The 26,763-nt window shown below is 35.9% G+C and overlaps 3 protein-coding genes and 1 non-coding gene across 4 annotated transcripts; 2 read left to right on the forward strand and 2 right to left on the reverse strand.

Annotated features, from left to right (window-relative positions):
- Positions 1-987: 987 nt before the first annotated feature.
- LOC145580831 (uncharacterized) lies at positions 988-1,614 on the reverse strand. The gene has a single exon (XM_081637922.1). It carries the CDS (start codon positions 1,612-1,614, stop codon positions 988-990), a length of 627 nt encoding a protein of 208 aa, XP_081494048.1.
- Positions 1,615-9,661: 8,047 nt separating this feature from the next.
- On the forward strand, positions 9,662-9,768 carry LOC145583612 (small nucleolar RNA R71). Its single transcript, XR_014100235.1, has one exon. It is a non-coding gene; the product is annotated as a small nucleolar RNA R71 (small nucleolar RNA).
- A 5,591-nt stretch (positions 9,769-15,359) lies between these two features.
- LOC145581929 (cell division cycle 20.1, cofactor of APC complex-like) lies at positions 15,360-18,044 on the forward strand. The gene is made up of 5 exons (XM_081638968.1): positions 15,360-15,703; positions 15,807-16,070; positions 16,833-17,102; positions 17,229-17,810; positions 17,905-18,044. The coding sequence occupies exons 1-5, from the start codon at positions 15,653-15,655 to the stop codon at positions 18,040-18,042; spliced, it is 1,305 nt and encodes a 434-aa protein (XP_081495094.1). The 5' UTR covers positions 15,360-15,652; the 3' UTR covers positions 18,043-18,044.
- Positions 18,045-18,500: 456 nt separating this feature from the next.
- Positions 18,501-26,529, reverse strand: LOC145581930 (DEAD-box ATP-dependent RNA helicase 50-like). The gene is made up of 9 exons (XM_081638969.1): positions 26,261-26,529; positions 25,737-25,948; positions 24,268-24,809; positions 23,246-23,440; positions 22,553-22,740; positions 20,180-20,393; positions 19,628-19,759; positions 19,373-19,548; positions 18,501-19,045 (listed from the first exon to the last, which is right to left on the reverse strand). The coding sequence occupies exons 1-9, from the start codon at positions 26,419-26,421 to the stop codon at positions 18,808-18,810; spliced, it is 2,058 nt and encodes a 685-aa protein (XP_081495095.1). The 5' UTR covers positions 26,422-26,529; the 3' UTR covers positions 18,501-18,807.
- Positions 26,530-26,763: the final 234 nt, after the last annotated feature.

Raw genomic sequence — 26,763 nt, forward strand, 5'->3', positions numbered from 1 at the left:
CAACTGTTGAACACATACAGTAACAATGGAGGAGAGAGAAAATGAATAGATGAATTGCAAGAAAGAAATAGGAGATGATCTATTGATCTTACCTTTAATTTTCGATCATCAATGCCGAACACATTTAATATTCTCAAATTGTGAATACCTAATTCAAGATTTTCTGCTATACAAATTCAACCACCATTAATTGAAAATTTGGAGAACTTGAAGCATACAACGAGTTTCTACCTAAATCGCACAACCATTGAAGATGAAGCAGAGAATTTTGTTGATGAATTCGATCAATTTAAGATGACAACGTTCCAAGCTCGAAATTTCAAGAAAAACAAATACGTACAAGGAAACTTATATCTCAAAATTTAATTAATATGTATTCTGTTTATTTTTTATATCAATTTGGTACTATATTGGGATTTTTGCTTTCGCTTGTTTTTTTTTTCAGTGAAAATGTTGTATAATTCTACTATGATTCTTCCACTGCTCTTTAGTGGAGTATGGTTAATACCAAAACTCTAAGATCCCTGGTGTTGACTTCTTGAAGTTTTGCTCAATTACGTGGGCTGGGCATTCAAATTTTCAGTAGTGTTTGATACTCCTTGGAATAGCGGTGTAGTTGGGGCTATGGGTTTTGTGTAACAGTACACAAATATGCACTGGAATCTTAAGCTAACTTCACTAAGAATCAAGTGAAATCAATGGAGAAACGCCATTGATGAGCTAAGAAGAATACAGAGGTTTTATCAGGAAGAAGAGAGAGAAAGCTCTGGTATTTTATTTCAGCCAAAAACAACGAATGAGTTTATTACAATTGTTACAGGCATTTTATGCTCTGTAATTAGCCTAGAAGAATCTAAAAATATCTTCTAACTAACTATCCCACTAATTACAAGTATTAACCAACTTGCTGAGTCAGCAAAGCACTAACTAACCGCACTAGCTAAGTCCTCCTATTACAATGCTCCCCCGTTGAAAACAAACTTGTCCTCAAGTTTGGATTACAAAACCAGGGAACTTCGCTTCAAAAACTTCAGCAAACTCCCATGTAGTTTCAGTAGCAGGATAGTGTTTCCATTGAACCAAGTATTGGACAGCAGCTCTATTTTGGTGTCTGACAGTTCTTCTCTCCAAAATAGACTCAGGTTCCCATTCTTCCTCCTCATCTCTTCCATGTAACCAAGAAGGAATATGAGTAACTGGTGGAAGCACTCCTTTGAACTTCTTCAGCTGTGAGACATGAAAGACTGGGTGTATTTGAGCATCTTGAGGTAATTTCAGTTTGTAGGCCACCTTTCCAATAACCTCAGCAACCTGAAAGGGACCATATAATTTTGATGACAATTTATCATGTGTCCTTTGCCTTATAGTTTTCTGTTTGTAAGCCTGCAACTTCAACCAAACCCAGCTTCCTACAGCAAACTCTCTGTCACTTCTCTTTCTATCAGCTTGCATTTTCATTCTGTCTTGAGCTCTTCTCAAGTGGAATTTCACCTTCTGCAACATTTCTTCCTTTTTTTGTAAAGATCTGTCAACTGCAGCAACCTTAGACTCTCCAGGCAGATAAGGCAAATGTAGAGGAGGGGGTTGACTGTACACTATCTCATATGGAGTCATTTGGGAAGAAGTGTGAAAATTGGTATTATACCACCATTCAGCTAGTGGCAACCACTTACTCCAATTCTTAGGCATTCACTAGTCATGCATCTCAAATAGGTTTCTAAACACCCATTCACCCTTTCAGTTTGACCATCTGTCTGTGGATGATAAGCTGAAGATAACAATAAGTTTGTGCCCTGTAATTCAAACAAAGCTCTCCAGAAATTGCTCAGGAAAACAGCATCCCTGTCACTAACAATTGACCTAGGCCATCCATGGAGCTTGAAAACACAATCCAAGTAAGATTGAGCCACTTCCAAGGCTGTGTAAGGATGAGATAAGGCCATGAAATGTGCATACTTGCTGAATCTGTCAACCACAACAAAAATGACAGTTTTTCCAAAAGAAACAGGAAATCCACCAATAAAATCCATTGAAATGTCCACCCAAACTTCTTGAGGAATTGGAAGAGGTTGTAAAAGACCAGGGCTAGCAGAATTCTCAGGTTTATTTGCTTGACAAACCAAACAATTCCTCACAAAATGAGTAACAAAAGTAGTCATCCCTTTCCAATAAAATAGTCCTTTAACTTTCATCAAGGTAGCATCCCTACCAGAGTGACCACCTTGCCCAGAGCTGTGTAACCATTGAAGAATAACTACTTTCAATTCATCATCTGGCCCCACAACCAACTTGCCTTTCCTTCTCAACAACCCATCTTGGATAGCATAATTGTAAACAGTAGTACCTTGAGAAAGAGTATGAAAGAGAGCAGTAGTATTCAAGTCCAGAGCATAACTATCTTTTAATTTTTGTGCTAAATTAGAATCAAGGACAGTCAAAGCCATGCACAAAATTTCAGCACCAGAGACCCTTGATAAGGCATCTACTACCACATTATCACACCCTTTCTTATAAACAATCTCATAACTGAATCCCATAAGCTTAGATAACCAAAGCTGTTGGAAAGGAGTAGAGATTTTCTGCTGCAAAAGCCACTTAAGGCTCTTCTGATCAGTTCTGATGACAAAATGCTGTCCCATCAAATACTGCTCCCATTTTTGCACAGTTGTAACTACAGCAAGGAGTTCTTTCTCATAGACAGACAATTTCTGCCATCTAGGGCCCAATGCCTTGCTCAAAAATGCCAATGGATGCCCAGCTTGCATCAAAACTGCACCAATGCCTTTATTAGAAGCATCTGTTTCAACTTCAAAAGGCTTAGAAAAATCAGGTAGAGCCAATACAGGAGCTGAACTCAAAGCTGATTTTAACTCCTCAAAAGCTTGTTGCTGCACATCAGTCCATTTAAACTCCCCTTTCTTTAGCAATTGAGTTAGAGGTTTACAGATATAACCATAACCCTTAACAAATTTTCTGTAATAGCCAGCCAACCCTAAAAAACTCCTTAACTCCTTAACATTCCTTGGAATAAGCCAATTTTTAACAGCTTCAATCTTCCTGGGGTCAGTTTCCACTCCCATTCCAGAAATGAAATGACCTAAGTACTCCACCTTATCAATAGCAAAACTGCATTTACTCATCTTAGCATACAAAGTATGAGCCCTCATCAACTCAAAAACAACTTTAAGATGAATCAAATGTTCTTGCAATGAGCCATTATATATCAATATATCATCAAAGAAAAATAAAACACACTTCCTGAGCAAAGGTCTAAAGATATGATTCATCCGACTCTGAAAAGATGCAGGAGCATTTGTAAGCCCAAAAGGCATTACCAAAAACTCATAGTGACCATTATGAGTTTTAAATGCTGTTTTGAACACATCACTATCATGAACCCTCAACTGATGATAACCAGCCCTTAGATCAATCTTACTAAACACCCATGACCCAACCAATTCATCAATGAGTTCATCAACCACAGGAATAGGAAATTTGTCTTTCACTGTCTTCTTGTTAAGCTCCCTGTAATCTACACATAATCTCCATGTCCCATCTTTTTTCCCTACCAAAACCACAAGAGATGCAAAAGGACTGCAGCTATCCTGTATAATGCCCTGATCCAGCATCTCTTGAACCAGTTTTTCAATGATATCCCTTTGAGCTAAAGGATATCTGTAAGGCCTGATGCTCACTGGATTTGACCAAATTCCAAAGGAATTCTATGATAAAAAACAGCTCTACTAGGTGGCAAACACTTTGGTTCAGCAAAAATATCAGAATACTCATGTAAAAGTTCAGTCACAGCTGTAGGAATGGTAGAAACTTCAGTCTGGCAACAATGCACCCCAGAATAGTCTTGAGCTGAGCTTAACTGTAAAAAGTACAACTGAGCAGGCTGACTAAATAACTTTTCAGCATTCTGACTTATTGAAACAACTGGTTTCCTAGGTTTTTCACCCTATAAGACATAGTGTGCACCAAGGTAATCAAACTCCATAATCAACTTCTTAAAATTCCAAGTTACAGTCCCTAAGGTACTTAACCATTGAACTCCAAGCACCATATCACAACTTCCTAATGGTATAAGTAGCATATCGGATTTAAATTCTGTATGCTAAAGGGACCACTTAAAATCCTTACAGACATGCTGACATGCCAAATGATTACCATCTGCAACCGTGACAGCTTGAGGTGAGATACTCTCAGTCTGAAATCCCAACCTTTTTGCTACATCCAAACCAAAGAAATTGTGTGTACTTCCTGAATCTACCAGAATGTGTATAGGCTTCTTTCCCACAAACCCAGTAACTCTCATAGTCTGGAAATTCTGGCTGCCACTCAAAGCATGCATAGAAATATGAGGATCCATATTATTCAATTCCACTTCTAAGGAAAGATCCCCCTCTGCAGAGTCTTCTCCATCACTGTCATCCTCCCCTGGTATCTCTACTAAGAACAACTGAGTTTGTTTAAGAGGACACTTGTGATTCCTCTCATATGGCTGATCACAAAAATAACATAACCCTTTAAGCTTCTTTTCTCTTCTCTCAGCTGCAGTCAAGGTAGTATGGGTTCTTTGAGGAGTTTTGCTGGGTTGAAAAGGGACTATAGCACTAGAATTAACAGTACTAGGCTTTGCAGTAGAAGTAGAAGGGAAAGAAGGTTTAGAATTATAAGAGCTGTAAGATTTAGGAACAATCTTAGAAGCTTCTAAACTCTCCTCCTGCAGTCTAGCAAACTCAACTGCTGCTGCTAGAGTTTGTGGCTTGAAAGCCTTTACAAAGGGCTTAACAGCACCCAATGAAACTAGCAAGGAAATAAGAATCAGGCAACCCATGATTCTGCTGCAACATTAAAGATTTTAACTCCTCAAAATCATCAACATAAGATTCTATCGAACCCAATTGTTGCAACTTATTGAAATTTTCTACTGCATTGTCAGATTTAGAATCTTTAAATCTAGCAGTTAAATCAACAACAAATTCAGTCCAATCAACACTACTTTTTCCAGCCAAATAACTAGCTACCCACACTTCAGCCTTATCAATCATGTTCAAGCTAGCAAGGTCTACTTTCTGTTCATCACAAATCTTACACAGCTTAAAGTATTTGTTGCACTTCTTTATCCACATTCTACAATTTGTACCATCAAACCTAGGAAATTCGAGTTAAGGAACATACCCAAGAGTCCTGGTTGGATTGGACCCTCCATCACAAGATTTCGGAGTAGAAATTGGAGTAGATACTGGAGATTTGGTCCCAACTTCATCCAATTTCGCGCTCAAATCCTCCATCATTTTCAGCACACGTTCTTGAAAAATTGAGCTGACCTTCTGCTGCTCACCCAATCGCAATTCAAGATCCTTAACTTGCTGCTCAACAGAATCCATCCTCTTTACTGAAATTGGTGCCAGGATTACACCAAAGAATATCCAAGAAACAGGAATTGCAGCGAAAAATCGAAGAAAATCGAAAGAAATCAATCTGGGTATTTTCGATTGAACTGGGTATTTTCAAGAATTCAAAATTCTTGAAATGGGTTTGCTCTGATACCAATGTAACAGTACACAAATATGCACTGGAATCTTAAGCTAACTTCACTAAGAATCAAGTGAAATCAATGGAGAAACGCCATTGATGAGCTAAGAAGAATACATAGGTTTTATCAGGAAGAAGAGAGAGAAAGCTCTGGTATTTTATTTCAGCCAAAAACAACGAATGAGTTTATTACAATTGTTACAGGCATTTTATGCTCTGTAATTAGCCTAGAAGAATCTAAAAATATCTTCTAACTAACTATCCCACTAATTACAAGTATTAACCAACTTGCTGAGTCAGCAAAGCACTAACTAACCGCACTAGCTAAGTCCTCCTATTACATTTTGTTAGATTGGTTGAAGACTACAGGAAATATACGACCTTGTTGACAGGTAGTATACCAAAGAGGGTGGGTGTGGCTTCGCGGAGCTCCTTGTCGAAACCTACTTCTAGTTATTTTAGAATTAAATAAAAGTTACCCTATTGTAAAAGAAAGTTACTCTGGATTAAATCAAAGTGACCCTAATGAAGGATAAAGTGACCTTAGTTAAGGGCAAAAGTGACCCTAATTAAGGACCAAAGTAATCCTAATCAAGGGCCAAAGTGACCCTAATTAAGGATAAAATGACCCTATTCAGAGCAAAAGTAACCCTACTCAAGGGCAAAAGTGACCCTAATTAAGGACCAAAGTGACCCCATTTAAGGGAAAAAGTGACCCTAATCAAAAGAAAAGTGACCCTAATTAACGATAAAGTGACCCTATTTCAAAGAAAAAGTGATCTTAATCAACGACCAAAGTGACCCTAATCAAGGGAAAAAGTGACCCTAACCCAAAGGAAAAAAGTGACCCTTACTCAGTACAAAAGTGACTCCCTCGAATAAAAATGGTTATATGTGGTTGTTTGGGTGTACATGGTCTTTGAATGCTTGTGCAAGTGTTTGATTTCAAGGCTATTAGCTCAAATGGTAGATCAATGTGCAATAGTTGTACTACTTGTACATGATGTGGATTCAAGTCCTACATAGCCATAATCTAGATAAAAATGAGTTTATTGATTAAGGATAAAGTGACTCTTCTCAAGGGCAAAAGTGACTCTACTCAAGGGTAAAAGTGACTCTACTCAAGGGCAAAAGTGAACCTAACTAAGGACAAAAGTGACCTTACTAGAGAAAAAAAAGTGACCTTAATTGAGTACAAAGTGTCTTTAATCAAGGGGAAAAGTGACTAATTAAAGTGACTTTAATATAGAGCAAAAGTGACCTAAATTATAGATTAAGTGACCCTAACCAAGTAAAAAAAAGTGACCCTTTCTCGAGAGAAAAAGAGACCTTACTCGAAAGAAAAAGTGACCCAAAATGAGTACAAAAGTGACTTTAATTAAGGTCAAAAGTTACCCTAACCAATAAGCTATGCTCAGTAATTAGAAGTTATAACAACCAACAATGGTGACACACGAAATAAACCAATAAACAAGTGTTATGTAGGCTATGCGGGGCTTGAACCCACACCATGTACATTATTGTACACTGCTCTGCCATTTAAGCTAATAACCTTGAAATCAAACACTTTCCAATTCTATCATAACAATGGCAAGACAATCCACATATTTAAGGGAACTCAATGCTAATATTAATATAAATGCCACAAAGAGGGGGGGGGGGGGGGGAAACAACAGCTCACATAGGCCACAAGGTCATCATACATTGCTAGAATAATGAGCAAATCTACAAGAAGACCAAGGTAGAAGAGTTAGTATTAACTAGGAATAAGAATTAAGAGAACATTAACATGCTTTATCCAATAAAAAAGGGAGAAAATCAGCATGTAACATAGCTTAAAGTATAAAACAATGAAGTATGAATCGAAGCAGGCTACCGATGATGATAACAACAGTTGGCCCACCACAAGAATTTACTCACATTGATATTCTCAGAACAACTTCCAAATCATCAATGAAATGACTTAAGCACTTAACATAGTTGTTCTTATATTGAACATTATAAATTACTTGCTCCAAGTCCTTAATTTGATCTCTTGATTAAGAGTTCTGATTCAATTTATTGTTGAATTGTAGGCCAAATTTCAGCAAATACATGCATCATTTTCATATTGTGATAGACGTGTCGCGTACCTAACAAAAATAAACCTAACTAGACCACTACTATGTAGACAGGCAAGTAAGGGTCAGATCCCAAGAGACTATGGTTCAACTAATTAAATAGACTCAAGAAACTACTAAGCAAGTAACCAAATCAATTAAGTGAGAATAGGTTGCCTCCCATTTAGCGCTTGTTTAAGGTCTTTAGCTCGACCTCTCTTTAGTAGCTCAACCTGGGTCACCACACAATGGAGATACTCCCTGGTATTGCTCATTAATACATCTACCTCGAAACGAATCCTTCGAATTAGAGTTGATGTGCTTTGTATCCGAGCTTACTTTGATGTAGCTAAACCCATCATGTGGTGGGATATTGTCCTTTTTGCTCACAAGATTTCTATTAGAAACACACTTATCAACCAAAGGGTTAGTAGCATCAATTCTCAAACAAGTACCACCATCAAAAGTAAAATTATGGTCATTAAAAAGCTTAAACACAACTTGCTTATCCTGAGCTCTTATGGTCACTTGTCCTTTAGGAACATCTATTAGAGCTTGACTTGTAGCAACAAAAGGACGACCAAAGATAAGTGGGATCTTAAGGTCTTCTTTTATATCCACTACAACAAAGTCAACAGGAAAAACAAGTTCACCAATCCCAACTAATACATCTTCAACTACACCCTTAGGGAGTCTAACAGTTCTATCAGCCATCTGAAGAGATATAGTAGAGGGTTTAAGTTTTTTCAAACCTTATTTTATTATACAAAGAATAAGGCATTAAATTAACACTAGCACATAAATCACACAAGACCCTATCAAAATATGTTTCATTTATCATGCAAGGGATAGTAAAACTACCAGGATCATCCAATTTAGGTGGTAGGCTCTCATGTAAAATATTAGAGCCTTTCTCCTTCGCTACCACACTTTCTAATTCCTTATCATTATGATTATGATCTAGAATTACTTTCACAAAATTTGCAAATTGAGGCATTTGAATCACAGGATTGGAAAAGGGGATGGTGGAATATACCTTCTTAAGAGTCTCATAATACTTCCCAAAATGCTTATCGAGCACGGCTTTTGATAACCTTTGCGGGAATGGCATCGGTTCCTCATAGGCTTGTGGGGAAACATATTTGGGACCTTTATTCACACGCATTTCTATTTTCGACTCCAGATTGCACACTTTCTCCTCTAATCCCATCGTAGTCAATTCATCTCTCTTCACAAAAATTGCATTGCATTGTTTCATTTGGACTTTTGCTTGATCTTGAAGAGTTGTTAGATGACTTACTTGTTGTGAAAGTTGAGAAAGATGAGTTTCTATCCTCTTATTTTGAGCAACAAGCAATTGAATCGAGTTTTCAAAATATTCATTTTGCTTTGCTTGTAACTCAAATTGCTTTGATATAAGCTCTTATTGTTGATGTTGGGAGGTAGAAAAAGTCTCCATAATGGATTCAAGATTTGAAGATTGAGGTGGTGGTTGGTGCATGGATTGATGATTGATAGGTGCCCTTGCTTGAAAAACGGGTGGTGGTGGAGGATTCACTTGAGCCTGATTGTTCATGTATGAGAAACCTTGATGATTTCTCCACCCTTCATCAAGTGGCCTTGTGGAGGTTTTGGTATAAAAATCATTAGCTTGCTCAATCGTCATTCCATCATAATCGGGTTGACACTCCCGCGCAGTATGGCCCTGCATTCCACACTTCTGACAAGTTTCCATCGAGGGTCGAGAAGACCCGGCTTGGAGTTGATCGACTTTATGAGTTAATGCCTGCACAGAACTAGTCAACATAGTTAAAGTATCAACATCATGTTTATTACCTCCCCTCTTGGTGACATTTTGTCCTCTTGGATGGTAATTATCATTAGCCGCCATCTTCTCAATCAAATCCTTTGCATCGGTTGAGTTCTTAGTCATGATAGAGCCTCCGGATGCTGCATCAATGTATATGCGAAACTCATGAGTCAAACCATTGTAGAATGTTTGGATCAACATCCATTCTGGGATACCATGGTGAGGGCATTGTCTCTGTAAACGCTTGAATCTTCTCCGTGCCTCATATAAAGACTCATCATCGGATTGATGAAAGGTAGCTAGATCGTTCCTTAACCTTGCGGTTTTCTCTTGCCCCAAGAATTTCATTAAGAAGGCCTTGACAAGCTTATCCCACGTATCAAAGGAACCAATACCTTCATCTTGTAACCACTCCCTTTCTCTATCCCGTAGTGAAAAAGGGAAAAGGCGTAGTCTAATAGCATCATCAGTAACACCATTGAGCTTCATAGTGTCACAATTCTCCAAGAAACTATCAATGTGAGTCACTGGACAATCATTTGATGAGCTCGCAAAAGAATCAGTGGAGATAAACTGTATGAATTAGGGCTTCAACTTAAAACTCTGAGCAGTGACAGGTGGTCTAACAATACTAGAGAGGAATCTGGTTGTTGTATTCGGAATACCATACTCCAAAAGAGATTTTGTTCCCGGATCGACCATGTTTCTTGTATTTTGATTTTTCCTCCTTCTACCTCTTCGTCTTCTTGCAGTAGCTTCGATCTCAGAATCAAAAGGTATTAAATCATCTGAACCTGAACTGTCACAGCCTAGAAATTCCTTTCTTTTAAAATACATGTTTTGCTCTCTTTAAAAATCAAAATAGGAAAACCTAAGACATTACCGCCACCGTGAAAACGGCTAAGGCAACTATCAAAGACACACAGCGGAAGACTATCTTTAAAAACGTTCAAAACGACTCAACTTAAAAGTCAACCAACGAAAGTAAAATCAAACCAAAGTAAAAGAAAGTCAACCTACAACTTAGAACCATTGTAGGCCCTTAACAAAACCGTGTCAATTCAAAACCTTTGCGTTTGTCTCACAAACATAATATAATAAAATAATGAAAGCAATAAACACATCATAGACTTATGGAAACTAGTATGATTCGCTCTTCACTCATGCCCATCATGAATATGCTTCATCACCTGAAAAGCTTCTCTCTACTTGTTTCCACTACTCTCCATTAAAAATGGGTCATCATATGGCCAAGGTAAAGACAAGGCCAACAAACACACAAACACACAATCAGCAAAGCTAAGTACATAAGCGTAATCAAACACACTAACATGCTTTCACCTATCAACACACAACTTACCTCGTTGCACCTGTTTACAAGAACACGACATACAACAAGACTTCTCAACTAAGTAACTAAATAATTTATTTAGTATTGATTACGCATCGAACGGGTTTCCCCCCTAACTTGCCCCAATAAAGGGGTACTAACACGGAAGCTAACCGTGCCATTATAAAATAACCACTCGTAAGTAGCGGAATTCCTGTGCATAATAATAAAAGGAAAATACAGCATCCTATACTCCCAGTAGAAGTTATGGTTAAATATAAAACCCCATAACTCCCCCTATATGTTCATACTCAAGGTGTATATGTTCCAAGAGTTTTGGTGCGTAATCTCTTTCACTTTACGTTAATTTACATATTATTAAACTTGGTGATGACTCTCAAACCATGACATAATCAAACATTATAATTATCCAAACAACTAAACATTCCAATTTAATTCTTGAATAATTAGTGACCACATAATATTGAATGTTGAACCCTTTTTAAATCTACCTCGTTGTCAAAGACACCTTAAACGCATAATGCACCAAACTTCCTATCCCTCGGTGTTAGAAACGCCTTAAGTGCACTAAGGCACCAACATATAATTTATTCCTCGTGTACATAAACACTTACATAGCTCCTTTCTCATGCTTATAGCATCAATAAAAATTATATGTATGTGCCATAATAAAATTCGTTTTTAATATTCCAAACCAAATTAAACAATTAGTTTAATCAAACATGCTCTCTATCATGCCAACAATAAAAGTGTGGTTCATATATAACATGCCCAAAATAATTATTTTCATTCAATAATCCATCACAAATAAATCATGCTTCACAATTCAATCACCAATATCAACCAATTCACGATTTCCAATCATAATCTAGCATGATACTACTTAGGCTTAAATAATCAAGCCTAGCATGTTACTACATCATCAAAAATATGCTAAGTACGCGAACGTTCCTCGTATACGATCTTAAAATCGCCACAACTAATAGAAATCGCTCACTTCAAAGTCTCCTACAAACCAAAATCATAATATGGCATTAAAATCTACTCCACACAAATTTCCAGCAATATATACTCTTATAAAACCACTCATAATTTAATTAAAACAAGCTGAAAATTAATTTAAAATCTCATACTTTAATCCCAATTAATGGGTAGTCAAAATTCCTTCAAGAAACTTAATTTTTAGCATACTAACAAAAATTCCAGCAATATTAATTCATGAAAATTTGTTGTAATTATACTTTAAAACCCTTAAATTAAAGGTTTAAACCACCCTAAATCATATTCCTTCAATAATCAATTATTTATAAATCTAGGGTTTCAAAAATTGGGGCTTTTTAATTAAATTTAAAATCTGAAAAATTAATTCACATCATACTTAAAATCAATCATCATAAAACCATCACAAAACTCATAATTTATAATTAGATCTAGGATTAAACAAAAGAAAAATAAAAAAGAATAATTTTTTTTTCGAAGGGGGTGGCCGAACAGTAGCCACGACACCATAGCTGGCTGTTGTCGTGCTGCTGGTGGCACTGTCACTGCTGCCCGGCAGCCCACCGATGGTGGTGGTGGCCGGCGGTGGTAAGTGCCGAAAAAGGGGAAGGGGAAAAAGAAAGAAAAAGAAAAAGAAAAAAGGAGAAGGGAGAGAAAGTTTACCTTGGATATTCTCCACTTTAGGCAAAGTTTAATTTGCCCAAGTGTTGAATATTTATACCCCTTTCTCTAGAAACCCTTCTTACCTAAACTTTCCCTTTTTTAATCTTTCCTAATCCCTTTCCTAATAAAACTTTCCTAAATTAAATCCCAACTTAATAAAATAAATTAATTAAATAAAACTTTCCTTTTATAAAATATTTCCAAACTTATTTAAAATAAATAATTAAAATGCCATAAATAATTTATTTCAAATTATTTAAATACCCTACAAAGTAGTAGCAAACTTTCATAGGTTTTTACTAATATACTCATACAATTTATGATATATCAATGGTCAAAGTAATTATGTTTACAAATAATGTAAAAACTCCACAAGATGCACTCAATAAGAAACAAAATGTTAGGCCTTATATATTGTGTATAGCTAATGGGCCGATCTTATGAGCCCTAATCTCTTGTTAGGTTGTATAAATATACTTGTTCATACTCTAATACAAACTACGGAAAATTATTTCGTGACACAAAATAAGGTAAAGCATATTTTTATATGAAAAAATGTTATTAGATGAAAAAACGTATTTAAAATAAAATACGTATAAAAATACGGGGTATATATGAACTTCGAGTTTGCATGCAACAAAGAAACTAAAACGGGAGATCAAAGACACAAGGAACATAGCTGATGCAACAAAATCTATGCTTAGTAAAAACGAATCACAAATAACTAGAATGAAACCGTTAGTCCCCGGCAACGGCGTTAAAATTTGATAGGTGTGTCGCGTACCTAACAAAAATAAACCTAACTAGACCACTACTATGTAGACATGCAAGTAAGGGTCGGATCCCAAGAGACTATGGTTCAACTAATTAAATAGACTCAAGAAACTACTAAGCAAGTAACCAAATCAATTAAGTGAGAATTAATAACTAATCGATTAAATTGAATAATATGATAGATCAAGCATCACCACGAATACAATTAATGCAATAGTCGTTCTACCCCTAACATATAATTCAATTGATTAAAGAGGAAAAGTAATCCCTGAATAGTACCAATGGTCTCTCCCGAGTTATCAGTGGCTTCCCTAATCACAATCAAGCCTACTTCCGTGGAATTATGTAAATTAAAGACTTCAAGAACATTACTCTAACTTCCTAATCATCCATTCAACTAATCCCGTGATGAAATTCAAACCCTTAATTGATTTATTCAAAACTGTCAAATCCCAACTCCCGTTGAGATTAAAACAATGGATTAATAACAATACTAATTATCCCTAATCTAGTATTGGCATGAGCACAATCAATTAAGCATACCAATTGCAATTATCATTAGAGAATTTAAAGAATTAAATCGTGCATTAATCATATTCGGCTTCCGCTAGATCTTAGAATAAGGAAACTACTCACACATATTAATGAAAACAATAACAAGAATTAAAGAAAACATAATTAATAATAAAAGGAATTAAAGAGAATAAGAAAATACCAAATCTTGAATTACGAGAGATAAACAAAGAAACTTGAGTGCATAATTTTGAATTGCAATGAAAATAATATCTAGAGAGAAAACTAGGGTTCTAAGATGATAAATTATGAAATTATAATGCTAAAGAGTATTTATAATAAGGCCAAAAGGTAGGATAGAATAAGGAAAGAACTCGGATTAAAACCGACCAAATTTGTCCAGGCATGGGCATGTCACACAGGACATGCCCGTGCCTAAAGTCAGAATCAATTTTTCTTCAAACTCCAGCGAGACATGGGCATGTCAAATTCTGACATGGGCGTGTCTCACTAGGCCAACTTCACTCGACTCGACATAGGCGTGCCTCAGATAGAACTTCAACTTCCAACTTCCTGCCTCCTCAAAACACACTGACACGCCCATGTCTCTGGCGTGTCTGGCTAGAAATTAGCTTCTTCAACATCAAACATTGGCCTTCAAGGTGAATGGCAAGCTATGATCAAGATCCGCAACTTCATAAAACCTTTATATAACCTCGTTAGTTCCTTATATACATCAAAAACAACGAATATACCCATAAAAGCATCATATGATCACAGCTAAACCAAATCAAGCCAAAATAAGCTATGAACAACTAGTCTAGATTCGAAAACTACCTAAATATGTAGACTCTAAGAACATGTACAAAATACGACTTATCATTTTGACAGTGCCAAATTTAAACCCATGGAAACCAAAAAATAGAGCAAACTCAACACTAAATTAGCGTTGTGCAATTGCATTTCCATCAAAGCGTAATTTACAACACATAACCCTATAAAACTCGTAAGATGACTAGAATGTGATTTCCTTACAATTTGATCCCAAACCTCTAAATATTTTACAAAAATCAACAAAATTGTAGCACATTAACGGTAAATTGACAATGAACAACAAATTAGCACGAATCATGAATAAAACTTAAAATTCAAACTAAAAATGCAATAAATTTCAAAAAATATCCAAACATAATTAAAATAAGAAAATCGATAATATCAAGCAAGAAAAATAAATTAAAATGAATTTTAAAAAAAATACTAGCATTTTGATCGGCTTCACTACCAGGTGTATTTTTACCCAATTTCTTCATTGATTTGCTCGAAGTTCTTGAACTGCTGAAAATCAACAAAAAATTTTTACCCAAATTCAGCAACATCGAACCCTATTACTCCGAAGACCGTAATGTTGTGCCAGACTGCCGGCTAAACAACAACTCATAATATAACGGAGTAGTAAATCTACAGTTACCCACAAAATGACTTGATTTTACAAGTACAGGTAAACAGAAGCGCGCCCTTAAACATTATTTTACCGTTATACAATACATTCAACTTGTAAGGGTTTCCTTCATTTTCATTCTTCATCTCCGTCAATTGATCAACGCTTTGATTTTCTGAAATCGCTCTCAATTTCTCTCTCCTCTGCAAGCGTCAACCTTTCGTTGTCGTCATTTCGTAACGCTCTTTTTATTTCTTTCTTTTTCTCTTCTTCTTTTATACTAACTCTGTTTTGTTTTGCTCTGTATTTTTCTTCTTTCTGTATTATTTTGTTATTGTTGTTATTTTTGTTGTTGTTGTTGTTATTGTTGTTGTTGTTTGTTGTGTTTTGTTGTTTTGAATTTCAGGGTTTTGTTGGAATTCGTCGGAACTTGGTGATTCTTGCAATTCAATCAATTTCACACCATGTCAATTCACATTCGCTACAATTTGACCCATAATCGAATCAAAGAAAACGTAAGAATTTAATCCCTCTTTCTTTTTTGATTTTGAATTATCGGAAATTAGGTTAACGGCTACTGATAATTTGTATTTTTGGGGAATGATTTGAAAAAACCAGTTGGATTTGGATAGATTTATCCCAAACAGGTCAGCTATGGATTTCGATTATGCGCACTACATGCTGACAGAAGGGTGGAAGGAGAAGGACCAATCTCCCTCTTCGCCGTCGAAGGAAGCGTACCGGCAGCGTTTGAAGGAGGTGTTTGGGATGAACAGGCCTAGAATTCTTGCTTTCAGTAACAAGCCACCTGCCCCACTTCCCCATGCCACCCCCAACTTGGAGGCTGCGCCTCTTCGAAAGCGAATACGTCGTGTTCCTCTGGTATATAGACTTTTCTCTGATTATGTGTTATAATTTGGTGCTGTGGAAATGAGTATGAATATGTAGATGAGTATGTCATAAAAAATTATGTTTATTTTGTATGTTGTGTTTTGGTGATGTTGATTATTAAGACATTGATTATCAATTATTTTTATTGTTTTAAAGAAGAAAATTAATCATGAACCCTTGTGTTATTTACTTATTTATATCTCTTTTTAAATTACTTGGATGAGATTGATATTATGATGGTGTTTAATACGGAGTAAAATTTATATTTATGATTGTCAACTTTTGTAACTTTCTTTGGGAGTTGTTAATCAATTATGAATTAGTCTAATTTCTACAATTCTACTGTCAAATTATCTGTTTAGGGCTTAATGTATGATAAACGTGTATGACTGCGCGTATTGGCAACAATTGTCCAAAGCTCTTAAGCAAAAGAGGAAAAATGTTACATAGTATGATTTAATAATATCTATTATGTTTTTTTTTTTTTTATTTATGGACTTATGAGGCATACTTTTGAAATTTTGAATGAAAACTATATCTTATTTTCGGAGTTCCTGAATGTGTTTGTATGTAAATGTTAGGTATGAGTTACCAATCATCTTTAACTGAAGTGCCTAGTCTTGCTTAGCCTACACATGTGAACTTACCTGTTGCTTAGTGCCTAGGTCCAACACCATATTCTTACTGTGTTCTTCTCTTTTTTGATATTTTCTTGGTTCTATTCTTAAAATGTACACTGTGATTGTGTTGCAGACTGCAGAGCGCATACTTGATTGCCCTGGCCTGGTAAATGACTACTACTTGAACTTACTCGATTGGGGTAAGAGCAATGTTCTTGCAATTGCTCTTGAAAACACTGTATACCTGTGGGATGCATCCACACATACTACATTGGAGCTTGCGTCTGTTTCTGATGATGAAGGCCCAGTAACTAGTGTGAGCTGGGCGCCTGATTGTCGTCATATTGCCATTGGCTTGGACAATTCTGTAATTCAGGTCTGGGATTCCACGGCCAGTAGAAAGGTGAATAAATCTAACTTGCATATATTCCTTTATTTCTAGTTTTTGTTAGTAGTCCTTGTTTCTCATCTGCTTTATAGGGTTTTATGTTTGGCTTGATTTCGTACTGTTATTGTTTTGTTCTTGCAGTTGAGAACATTAAGAGAAGGTCACCAAGCTCGTATTGGTTCACTGGCTTGGAACAGAAACATCCTCACCACTGGATCAGCAGACAGCAGAATCATAAACAATGACTTGAGAGTTAGGAGTCATATAGTCGAAACTTACAGAGGACACCGGCATGAAGTTTGTGGGTTGAAATGGTCACCTTCAGGTCGATATCTAGCCAGTGGAGGCAACGACAACCTTGTGCACATATGGGATCGATCAATGGCCAGTTTAAATTCTGCTACTCAGTGGCTGCACAGGATTCAAAACCACACTGCTGCAGTTAAAGCACTTGCTTGGTGTCCCTTTCAGAGTAACATGCTGGCTTCTGGAGGAGGCATGAACGATCAATGCATAAAATTCTGGAACATTAATACTGGTGCATGCTTGAACTCAGTAAACACTGGATCCCAGGTTTTGGCTTTGCTATGGAGCAATAATGAGCGCGAGCTGCTGAGCTCACATGGGCTTCCTGATAACAATTTAATATTGTGGAAATACCCATCAATGGTGCAGATGGCAGAGCTTACTGGGCATACGTCCAGAGTACTTTTCATGTCTCAGGTACTTTTTCTTGATTTATTGAGAATGCAGCTTCCATTTCTCAAGTTACCTCATTATTTGTATTTTTACTGATTTTCTGGAATTTATGTTACAGAGCCCTGATGGCTTGGCAGTAGCTTCTGCAGGGGATGAGACCTTGCGCATCTGGAATGTTTTTGGCAATCCAGACCAAGTGACGCCTAAGAAAGAAGCGACGCGTGGGCCATTTGCTCATGTGAGTCGCATCCGTTGATACAGGGGATTATCATTAATCTAAAATGTTTCTGTCTATATCTTTGTAATTACTGGATATACATTCTTAGTTTGTTATTATAGATAGTCCATGTATTTACCTAATTTCTAGAATTTAAGCTTAGGTTAGTTGTTACCATTGTATTTTTATATAACTGATACATTGCAATATACTTCAGCTTTCCAATTATTCTATTCTCAACATGTTATCAAAATTTTTGGTTGTATTTTTACTTAGCCTTGAAATGCGTCAAGCACAAATCAACCACAAACATGAAATAAATAGATTTGAATCTATTTAAAAAATTTCTTAATTAGGGGTAATAAACTTAGGGGAAAAATCACATCTTGATTAACTCGTTTAGCTAATTGAATTGAGTCCTTTTACCTCCTATTTCCCTCTGTTTCGCATCTCCTAAATCACTGCCATGCACCACTGTTGTCAACTTACCCAGCATCTTTTACAAGGAACTTAGGCAAGCATTAGCGCCTTCAGTCACCCGATTCGATTTACATTAGCACAGGGTATACCTTCCATGAATCAGTAAAATATCATACTGAGACTATAATTTAGCATGTCTTACTTTTATCATGCACAACCAAAAAAAAAAAAAAAACTATAACTCGTTAACAATTAAATGATAAGCCATGATAACTACTCGTATAATTTATTTTACAACTCAAAAATGTTGGAGTCAGGTTAAAAATTACGCAAGTAACCTGACCCCTTACAACTAATCACGACTGCAGGTCAGTCCAGGCCTTATCACCGTACTAATTCATAAGCAGAAGGCACTTCATGTAAAGGATGACCCTTTAAATTTCTTTCGATGATCCTCCTTGCCAGAGAAACTTGCTTACCAACAACAAACACAAATGCCTTGCCTATACCTCCTGCACCTCTAGCTGTTCTGCCAACACGACGTACATATTCACTCGGATCGCGAGGGAAGTCAAACAGTACAACGTGATCCACACTGGGAAAATCAATTCCCCGTGAAGCCCTATAACAATTTTTCAGCACTCAAAATTAGGAACTCCAAACACAGGATGTGAGTAACTGAGATGGCCAAATTAAAACAAATCTAACAATTGATTATGTAAAATGCAATTTTCATTTCGTCCCTAAGTAGTGATGTTAGTGACAAAGGGACTGAAATCTTCACAGATAAGTAAAATATTCTGAATAGGTCAAGTCCAAAATCATATATATATGATCAAAATTGCCAATACTTTTCAGATGTAGACAAGTTCGATCAACATAACTAAAACATAAATAGTGAAGAGCCAAGCTTATTTTTGGTTATTACTCAAAAGCATCAGTGACAAACCTGTCGGTGCAAATTAGAAACAGAGAGCGGTTTTCTGTTTTCGAACTAAGGAACTCCTTCATATTTGTGAGCCTTGTTTCTTGTTCCAAAGCAGCATGAAATGGTAAAACTCGTATCTGATTTTCCTTTCTATCAAGACGTCTCAGGGCATTCTCAACCTTTCGACATGTCTCAATCTACATATATCGAAGACTGAAAGTAAGAGCAATCAAATCATTCACAAGTGTACACAGAATGGAAAGTAGTCCAAATTACCTTATTACAGAATATAATAGTCCTAGAAACTCGAATCTCCTCTGCAAGCCTCAAAAGGGCAGATTTCTTATTGGAAAATGCTGTTTCTGGGGTCTTTTCTGACCCTTCATTCCCACTACAATCTACAAGAACCTGCTCAGCAACAATGACTGGTTGAGTACTTGAGTCTACCACATTGTCATTTGTTTTATTTTTTCAGTTCCTACATGTTAAATCTATAGTATGAGCCATGGGCTTCAACATGTCACTACAGTTACAGCCTACAGAATTCACTTTACAGTAAAGGTAAAGCTAATATCTCTGCATTTAAAAACCAAAAGATGATCCAATGGTTTTAATGCCTTTGTGCCACTCTTAAAGCATGAATAAAAACCAAAAATCTCATTATGTTTTGAATATTTAGTCTGCCATATAGCAGATTTGGAAACTTATTGAGATTCTACAAAACTAGACTGGCATGGCACACAGAAAGAATTTTTGTGCACAATTTAAGTAATGTCAGATAACAGATTCAAAGAGGTTGTTTCAAAATAAATGTAGTATAATACGCACCTCTTCAAGGCCGGAGCTTGTCCGGTGCATTCCAGGACCCATGATCACCTCACTATCTGGGAAGGTCTCAACTAGTTTGTTGTAAATTTCCACAGGTAATGTGGCAGTCACGAAGAGGTACTGCGTAGTAACTGGTGCTGTGTTTATTAGACTATGCAAAGCTTGTTCAAAATCTTCATCACTATAGAGTATATCCACTTCGTCCAACACAGCACTGTGACACAAATTTAAGAGTAATTAAGATGAAAGTGAAACTACTCAGCTGTCATTAGAGTAAGCCTACAAGATCTGAAAGCAAATTAAAGAAAAAAAGGCAAGCCCTTAACCAAGGTCATATCAAGCATCGTACAATCAACTTGCAATGTCACCCAATAAGAAACAAGCAAATATCTCATTACACAAAGACATTTATTGTAGAACAATACTGGTAGGATGGAAGACCTTGACTATGAATTTCCATTTACAAGACCATGGTCTCAATACTTCTAATATGACCTAGTTTGAGTTCCAGATTTGACTAAACTTGGACCTGATTTGTACACTAATCCTTAAGATAAAATTTAATCATATCATTGGATTCTTGTGAATGTGTACTATCCAAATATGAAACTTTTGTAATTTATAATTATTACTGAATAAAAGAAATTTTGCAATAAATAAACTCAAATAAAAAGATATGATCTGGTCTGGCATGATCTTTTGATCTGATATTTCTGAAATACGCAAATATCTGCTTAAAAAAACTGACTGACCATAATCTTAAGGCCTTGACAGTACAAACAATTGGCATGCAAGTGATTCATAATCCAGCAATCCCTATTAATAGTCACCTTATGATGATACTATTCTCATAATCTCTATGTAATCTTCAAACCTTAACATCCCATCTGCAACAAGGAATTATGAACACCAATGTTGGAGGACTAGCTTTTTGTCAATTGACAGGTTATGCTACCATCTTTTGTTGATTCTTGCAATGAATTCATCTACTTGTATTCATTTTGCCCAAGACTCTTCTCAGTTCTCAAGGATGTATATATGTAGTAATGAGAGTTTGTCACTCAACCAAACAGGTTAAACCAGCTTACACAGTTGCATTGGAAGACAACATCTATAAAAATTGTCCTTAAAATTTTCAAACACAGTGCATCATCATCAGAAGTTCAGAACAGATTAAGTAAGATGCTTTATCCTGGTACTACTGACAAGAGATCAAATTTTATGACTGTCTTATTGGTACCTATCATCTGCTCTCATCTCTTACTATTTCATCCCACAAAGTTATCCTAAATTGGATGTCCCATTGTGTTTGCCTCATTTCCCAACTAGTATATGTTCCTCCCCTAACAATCCATGCGCAACCACAAAAGACAAAAAAAAAACACTACATGCTTTCAAATGAACTCTTTAAAAGGTGAATTAAAGGGTATAAGAGACAATCTTAGTGGGATGGAGGGAGTTATATCCTGTTGATCTTGTGAGAGAATGTGCTTAGTATCTAGCTCAATCATGAATATTCATGTCTAGGGGTGGAAATTGGTTGTTCCCATTGGGTTTGATATAAGTTATTTCAGTTTGGGTAGTATTAGGCTGATGAGCCATTTGATTCAGTTCAGATCAATTCAGTCTGGATCACATTGGGTCTATTGAAATTTAACTGTTATGAAAAATCAATCATATTAGTCAATATTATTTTTGAGTTGGCACAAGCTCCAACTGGGTCCAGATAATTTTGGTTTGAGTCAAAATCATAGTATATAGTTTTGGGTGACTTGAATTTCCCAGGTATAATCATATCTATAATCTACAGCACAACCGCCTAATTCCAGACCAGGAAATTCAGAATCTAAAATGTATTTTTTATCAACAAGTTGAGATGACCTCACAGTTGACAACAAACTAGAAAAGAAGAAAGAGAAAACCTTCAATGTTTCAAGCTGATTTTCTACTTATGCAACTACAACTAATTTCTTCACTAGTATCAAAAGTGTTTCCTTACTGACAACATGGTAAACAAGGTGACAGATTCTCTCACATGTAAGCAGGTATAATCATTAGGCAGAAAGATATTAAAAATAATGCTTCCTTTACCGTCACATACATAAATATATAATGGAGTAATAAATAAGTAATATAAATACCTTCAAAAAAAAAGTAATATAAATAAGGAGCATAATTACTACTTTGGAAGAAACTACTAAGAGTTTTGTCTATTCAGTAGTAAGGTTAAGTACATCTGAACCACCCCATCTCCCACCTTGATGAATTTATACTAGGCTATTGTTAACTGTAAAAAACTAAAAACCCTTCTTTGATTAACTGTAAGAACCCTTCTAAGATTTGAGAGAGAGAGAGGCAGATGAGGATATATACCATCTAAGGTTTGTCAAATGTAAAAACCCTTCTTTGATTAAGTACATGAAACGTCCCGGTGTGGCAATAAGCACGTCCAAATCCTGTTCAAGAGTCTGCAACTGAGTTCGCTGTCGAAAGCCTCCTGTTGCAACCATAGAGCGGAAGGGAACACCATGTTTTGAGATGGATCGACAATTCAGCAGAACCTGCATTTAAACATGAGCGAAACAGAGTGCAGATTCAGTGTGACAAAATTTTAAAAACAAAACAGTCTATAGCCACTATCACAGGGTGGACCCCACTAAGAACAGGGTTTCAGAACACTTCTGACTAGTTATTCTAATTTCAGGCACATATGCTCCATGCTCCTCGCATATAATACAATCCACAATTGACAATAATGTTCAAATCTTTAGTTATAACTTGCATAACATGTTTTTGTAACATATTAATCAATTAAGGAAAACCAACAAAGAAAATGATGTGTTTCTCAAGTATATTACGGGTAAAACAAGGATATTCAAGAGAAAAGGGCATGTCAATATGTGAAGCTTAAGAAGAAACATAAGAAATGCCTTCGAAGAAAATTTATGTTATGAATGAGCATATTGAGCAATAACAAAACAGGTATAATATTAAAAATAGAATCATATTAAACACTAGATGATGTACCAGCAAGAAGATGTCAATCATGGCACATTATCAGCTCACCTGGGAAGCTAGCTCGGCAGTTGGGACTAATATTACAGCTCGAGGACTTTTTGATGCTGATTTACTAATTCCTTCAATCTCTTCTTGTCTAAGACGCTGAATAACTGGAGCCAGGTATGCCAACGTTTTCCCTGATCCACTTTGATCAGCTATAATGCAGCTCTTCCCTTCCACAACAGGAGAATATGCCATTGCCTGCATTCAACAGTCTCAAGTGATAGTAAGCCTCATGAAGTGTATATAGCACTCATAATACAAAACATAATGGAAACCAATCAGAAGTACTGTAATTTTTTCTTTATGTTAATATTGGCATTAACTTTCATAAAAATAATTAGAAGCTTTTAGCCTTGGAGGAAATAGCCTCTGAATTACTCCACACAATATGATGCAGTTAATTGAGCAAATAAGGGGTTTGGTAGGAATACCATGACAGTATGGTGCAAAATGGATGTCAGATTTTGGATGGAATTAAAAGTCAGCCATTCCAGTTGTTCAGTAATATATTTTGGATTTTTCCATTCTGCAGGATCCATGACAAAAATCACGTCCTTTTCACCACGTATTCCATTATGTAACAGTGACTCACCACGTTAGAACTATCTTTTACCTGTAACATCCTGTCTTTTATTTAAATTGGCCAAAAATATATTTTAAGTAATTTTATTTAAATTGGAGTAATTAATTATGTAGTTTATAAAACATGATATTTTAAGTGATATTTTTCTCATCAATTATGGTACCCACTCATATTATGATAGATAGGGTTATAATATGTTTAAAAATTACTTTATAAACTTATAGAAAAGTAAAATAGGCTTAAACTCATTAATTTTTGAAAAGTAATCACTTTGAGCCAATAAATTAAATGACACAACTGACCAAATTCTACTGTTCGCAAGAGCAAGAAAAGACAAACACAAGACTAGATGATACACAATAGGTGCATGAATGCAGTAAATTGGACAAGAGAGTAGCTTGAAAACTCCAAATGCACTTTTACAAGCAATAAATTGGTGTACCTGAATGTTTGAAGGGCGAACAAAATCCTGTACCCTCAGAGCCTCAACCATTTCATCACCACAACCCGATTCTCTAAATGACTTTCGACTGAAAAAATCACTCCCAGCATTATATTTACGTGTAGGTTTCAAGTCTCTTGATTCACCCCTATAATCACGTCTTGGTTTTCTATCATTCCATCCTCTTGATTGAGTAGCAGAAACATATGAGCCAGCATCAGTCAAGTTATCCTTTGGCTCAAAAGGTTTCCTTGACAATTTATTTTCCATGAGCTGCTCAATGCCACTCTTAGCAGAAATATTTTTCTTTCTGATCCAGACACCTTGAGGATCCGACGATACAATTGGATCATCATCATCATCTAGTTCATCCATATCTGGTTCTTCATATCTATAATCGTTAGTTTTCTCCTTTTCCCTTGAAGTCCTTCTTACGATGCTTTTGATTTTGACAGCTTTCAACCTTCCAATACCCTTAGACAATCTTAGAGTAGTTGGAGATGACATAACATTTTTCTGAACAGCGGACGAAGGTTCACTGCCTATGAAGGATACATAGAAAAGTAAAAATAGAAAAATAAAATTGTTAAAATAAAAAATGTAAAATCAAGGATACAGAATTTTCTTTACAAAATAAGGGGAAAAAAAAAAAAAAAAAAAACAGAACTTTCATCTATTAGAACTCATATCAAACCCTTTTTCAATGATCAAATTAATGGATAAAAAGGATGATCTTTGCATAACCCAGCATAACATATGGAAGTGAGTGGCTTCTTAAAAAGTGAGTGGAACATAATAGAAAGGAAGGAGCTCTAAAGTTAATTGTTCATTATATTTCTTTTTTGTTCCAAATCAATCAATCAAAACCTTAATCTCATAAGTGGGGTCGGCTACATGAACCAAAAGTGATTATTCCGTATAGTCATCCACAAAAATCCTCCTCCTCCATCCCTTACAATCAAATGCCTCATTCTCATGCAAATCCATATATTTCATATCCTTCCTAACTCCCTCCAACCAAGAAAATAAATCCCTTAGTTCATTCGTTAACAACAACCATACAAATCACACCTCCACCACCTCTTTCCTTTTCCTCTAAGTTCATCTGTTAACAAAAACCATAAAAGTCACACTTCCACCACCCCTTTCCTTTTTTTCCTAAGTTCATCCGTTGACAACAACCATTTAAGTCACACCTCCACCTCCACCTCCACCAAGAAGATTGTTTTCTTCTATAAATACCAACAAGGCAACAACTCTACAAATACCAACAAGGCAACAACGAAAGTTGTAAACATTATAACAAGCATCATCTTCAAAAAAATTGCACACAATAATATAATATGCATTATACCGAGAACTGGCAAGCTGGCAACATAACTAAGTTACATAATTCATAATCAAAGAGGTTATCAAGTTATCATAACAAAAGTCCATTACACAAAACCTATAAGCTGAAAAGGATGTACCTTCAATATCTTCCCGAGCACTCGAAGATTTCTTCTGATCCTTACTAGGAGTCCAAGAAAGTACTCTCTTACTAGGAATTGAAGGTTCAACATCATCAACTCCACCCCAAAGAATCACTTTCTGACCACTCTCCTCATCAATCAACTCGTAGGCTCCCGGCGTATCCATCGGCCTCTTCTTGTAACCAGCATTAACCTTAACCGTCATACTTCTACAAAATCCAACAATTCCTTAGCCCGAAATTCCAGGTTTATCTCTTTGATAGATAAAGATACACAAATACTGCACATAGTCGAAATGATTAAACATATAGTCTACATAATTGCGTTTCAAATTCATATTACAAATTTCGATAATATTCAATTAATAAAATCATACAGTTGAATTCACAATTATTATCTAAAATTCAAATTCAATTGAAAACTCATAATTACAAATAATAGATGAAATTGAGTATGATAAAATGATAATCAACAATATGATTAAGAATGAATTGAGTTAAGGAAGTAATAGAAGTTCAGACCTTGGTTTAGGCGTAAAAATGGCGGGAAGTTTCGGATTAGCTGCGAGGTGAGGACGCCATGGATGAAATGAACGGAAGCATTGTGAGAGTAGAGACATGAATTCAGGTTGAGGAGAAGCAAAGGCGGTGTATAAGGATGATGATGATGAAGAAACCGCCATTGCTGAGCTATGAAATTCTCTCTCTTCTGTTAGTGTTGAAGAAGATGAATTCTTGTGTGTGAGTCTGTACTGTGGTTGTTGTCCCGCCTGTTCGTTGGAAGTGAAGGTGATAACATGGTTACTCTGTAATCTGTATTGTATTATAGTGGGATAACTAGTCTTAAATCCGTGCAATGCACGGTTTATTTTTATTTTTTATTTTCAAAAAAATAAACATTAATAAAATAATAAGTATTAAAAGACTAATAATAATCCATGCGATTTCAACTAACATTATACGTAAGTGAATTGCTATTTGCCACAATGAAATTACTCAAGCTATAGTATTAAAAGACTTTCATG

The sequence above is a fragment of the Chenopodium album genome, chromosome 15 (genome assembly GCF_948465745.1).
Source record: "Chenopodium album chromosome 15, dcCheAlbu1.1, whole genome shotgun sequence".
NCBI classification, from domain to species: Eukaryota; Viridiplantae; Streptophyta; class Magnoliopsida; order Caryophyllales; family Amaranthaceae; genus Chenopodium; species Chenopodium album.

Coding starts and splice junctions, on each gene's coding strand:
- LOC145580831 (XM_081637922.1), bottom strand. CDS start 1,614: ATGACTCCATATGAGATAGTGTACAGTCAACCCCCTCCTCTACATTTG.
- LOC145581929 (XM_081638968.1), top strand. CDS start 15,653: ATGTCAATTCACATTCGCTACAATTTGACCCATAATCGAATCAAAGAA. Junction 16,071..16,832: donor GAATACGTCGTGTTCCTCTG/GTATATAGACTT, acceptor ATTGTGTTGCAG/ACTGCAGAGCGCATACTTGA. Junction 17,103..17,228: donor ATTCCACGGCCAGTAGAAAG/GTGAATAAATCT, acceptor TTGTTCTTGCAG/TTGAGAACATTAAGAGAAGG.
- LOC145581930 (XM_081638969.1), bottom strand. CDS start 26,421: ATGGCGGTTTCTTCATCATCATCATCCTTATACACCGCCTTTGCTTCT. Junction 20,394..22,552: donor CATTTGACAAACCTTAGATG/GTATATATCCTC, acceptor TTTGTGTCACAG/TGCTGTGTTGGACGAAGTGG. Junction 19,046..19,372: donor TTTCTAATTTGCACCGACAG/GTTTGTCACTGA, acceptor AAATTGTTATAG/GGCTTCACGGGGAATTGATT.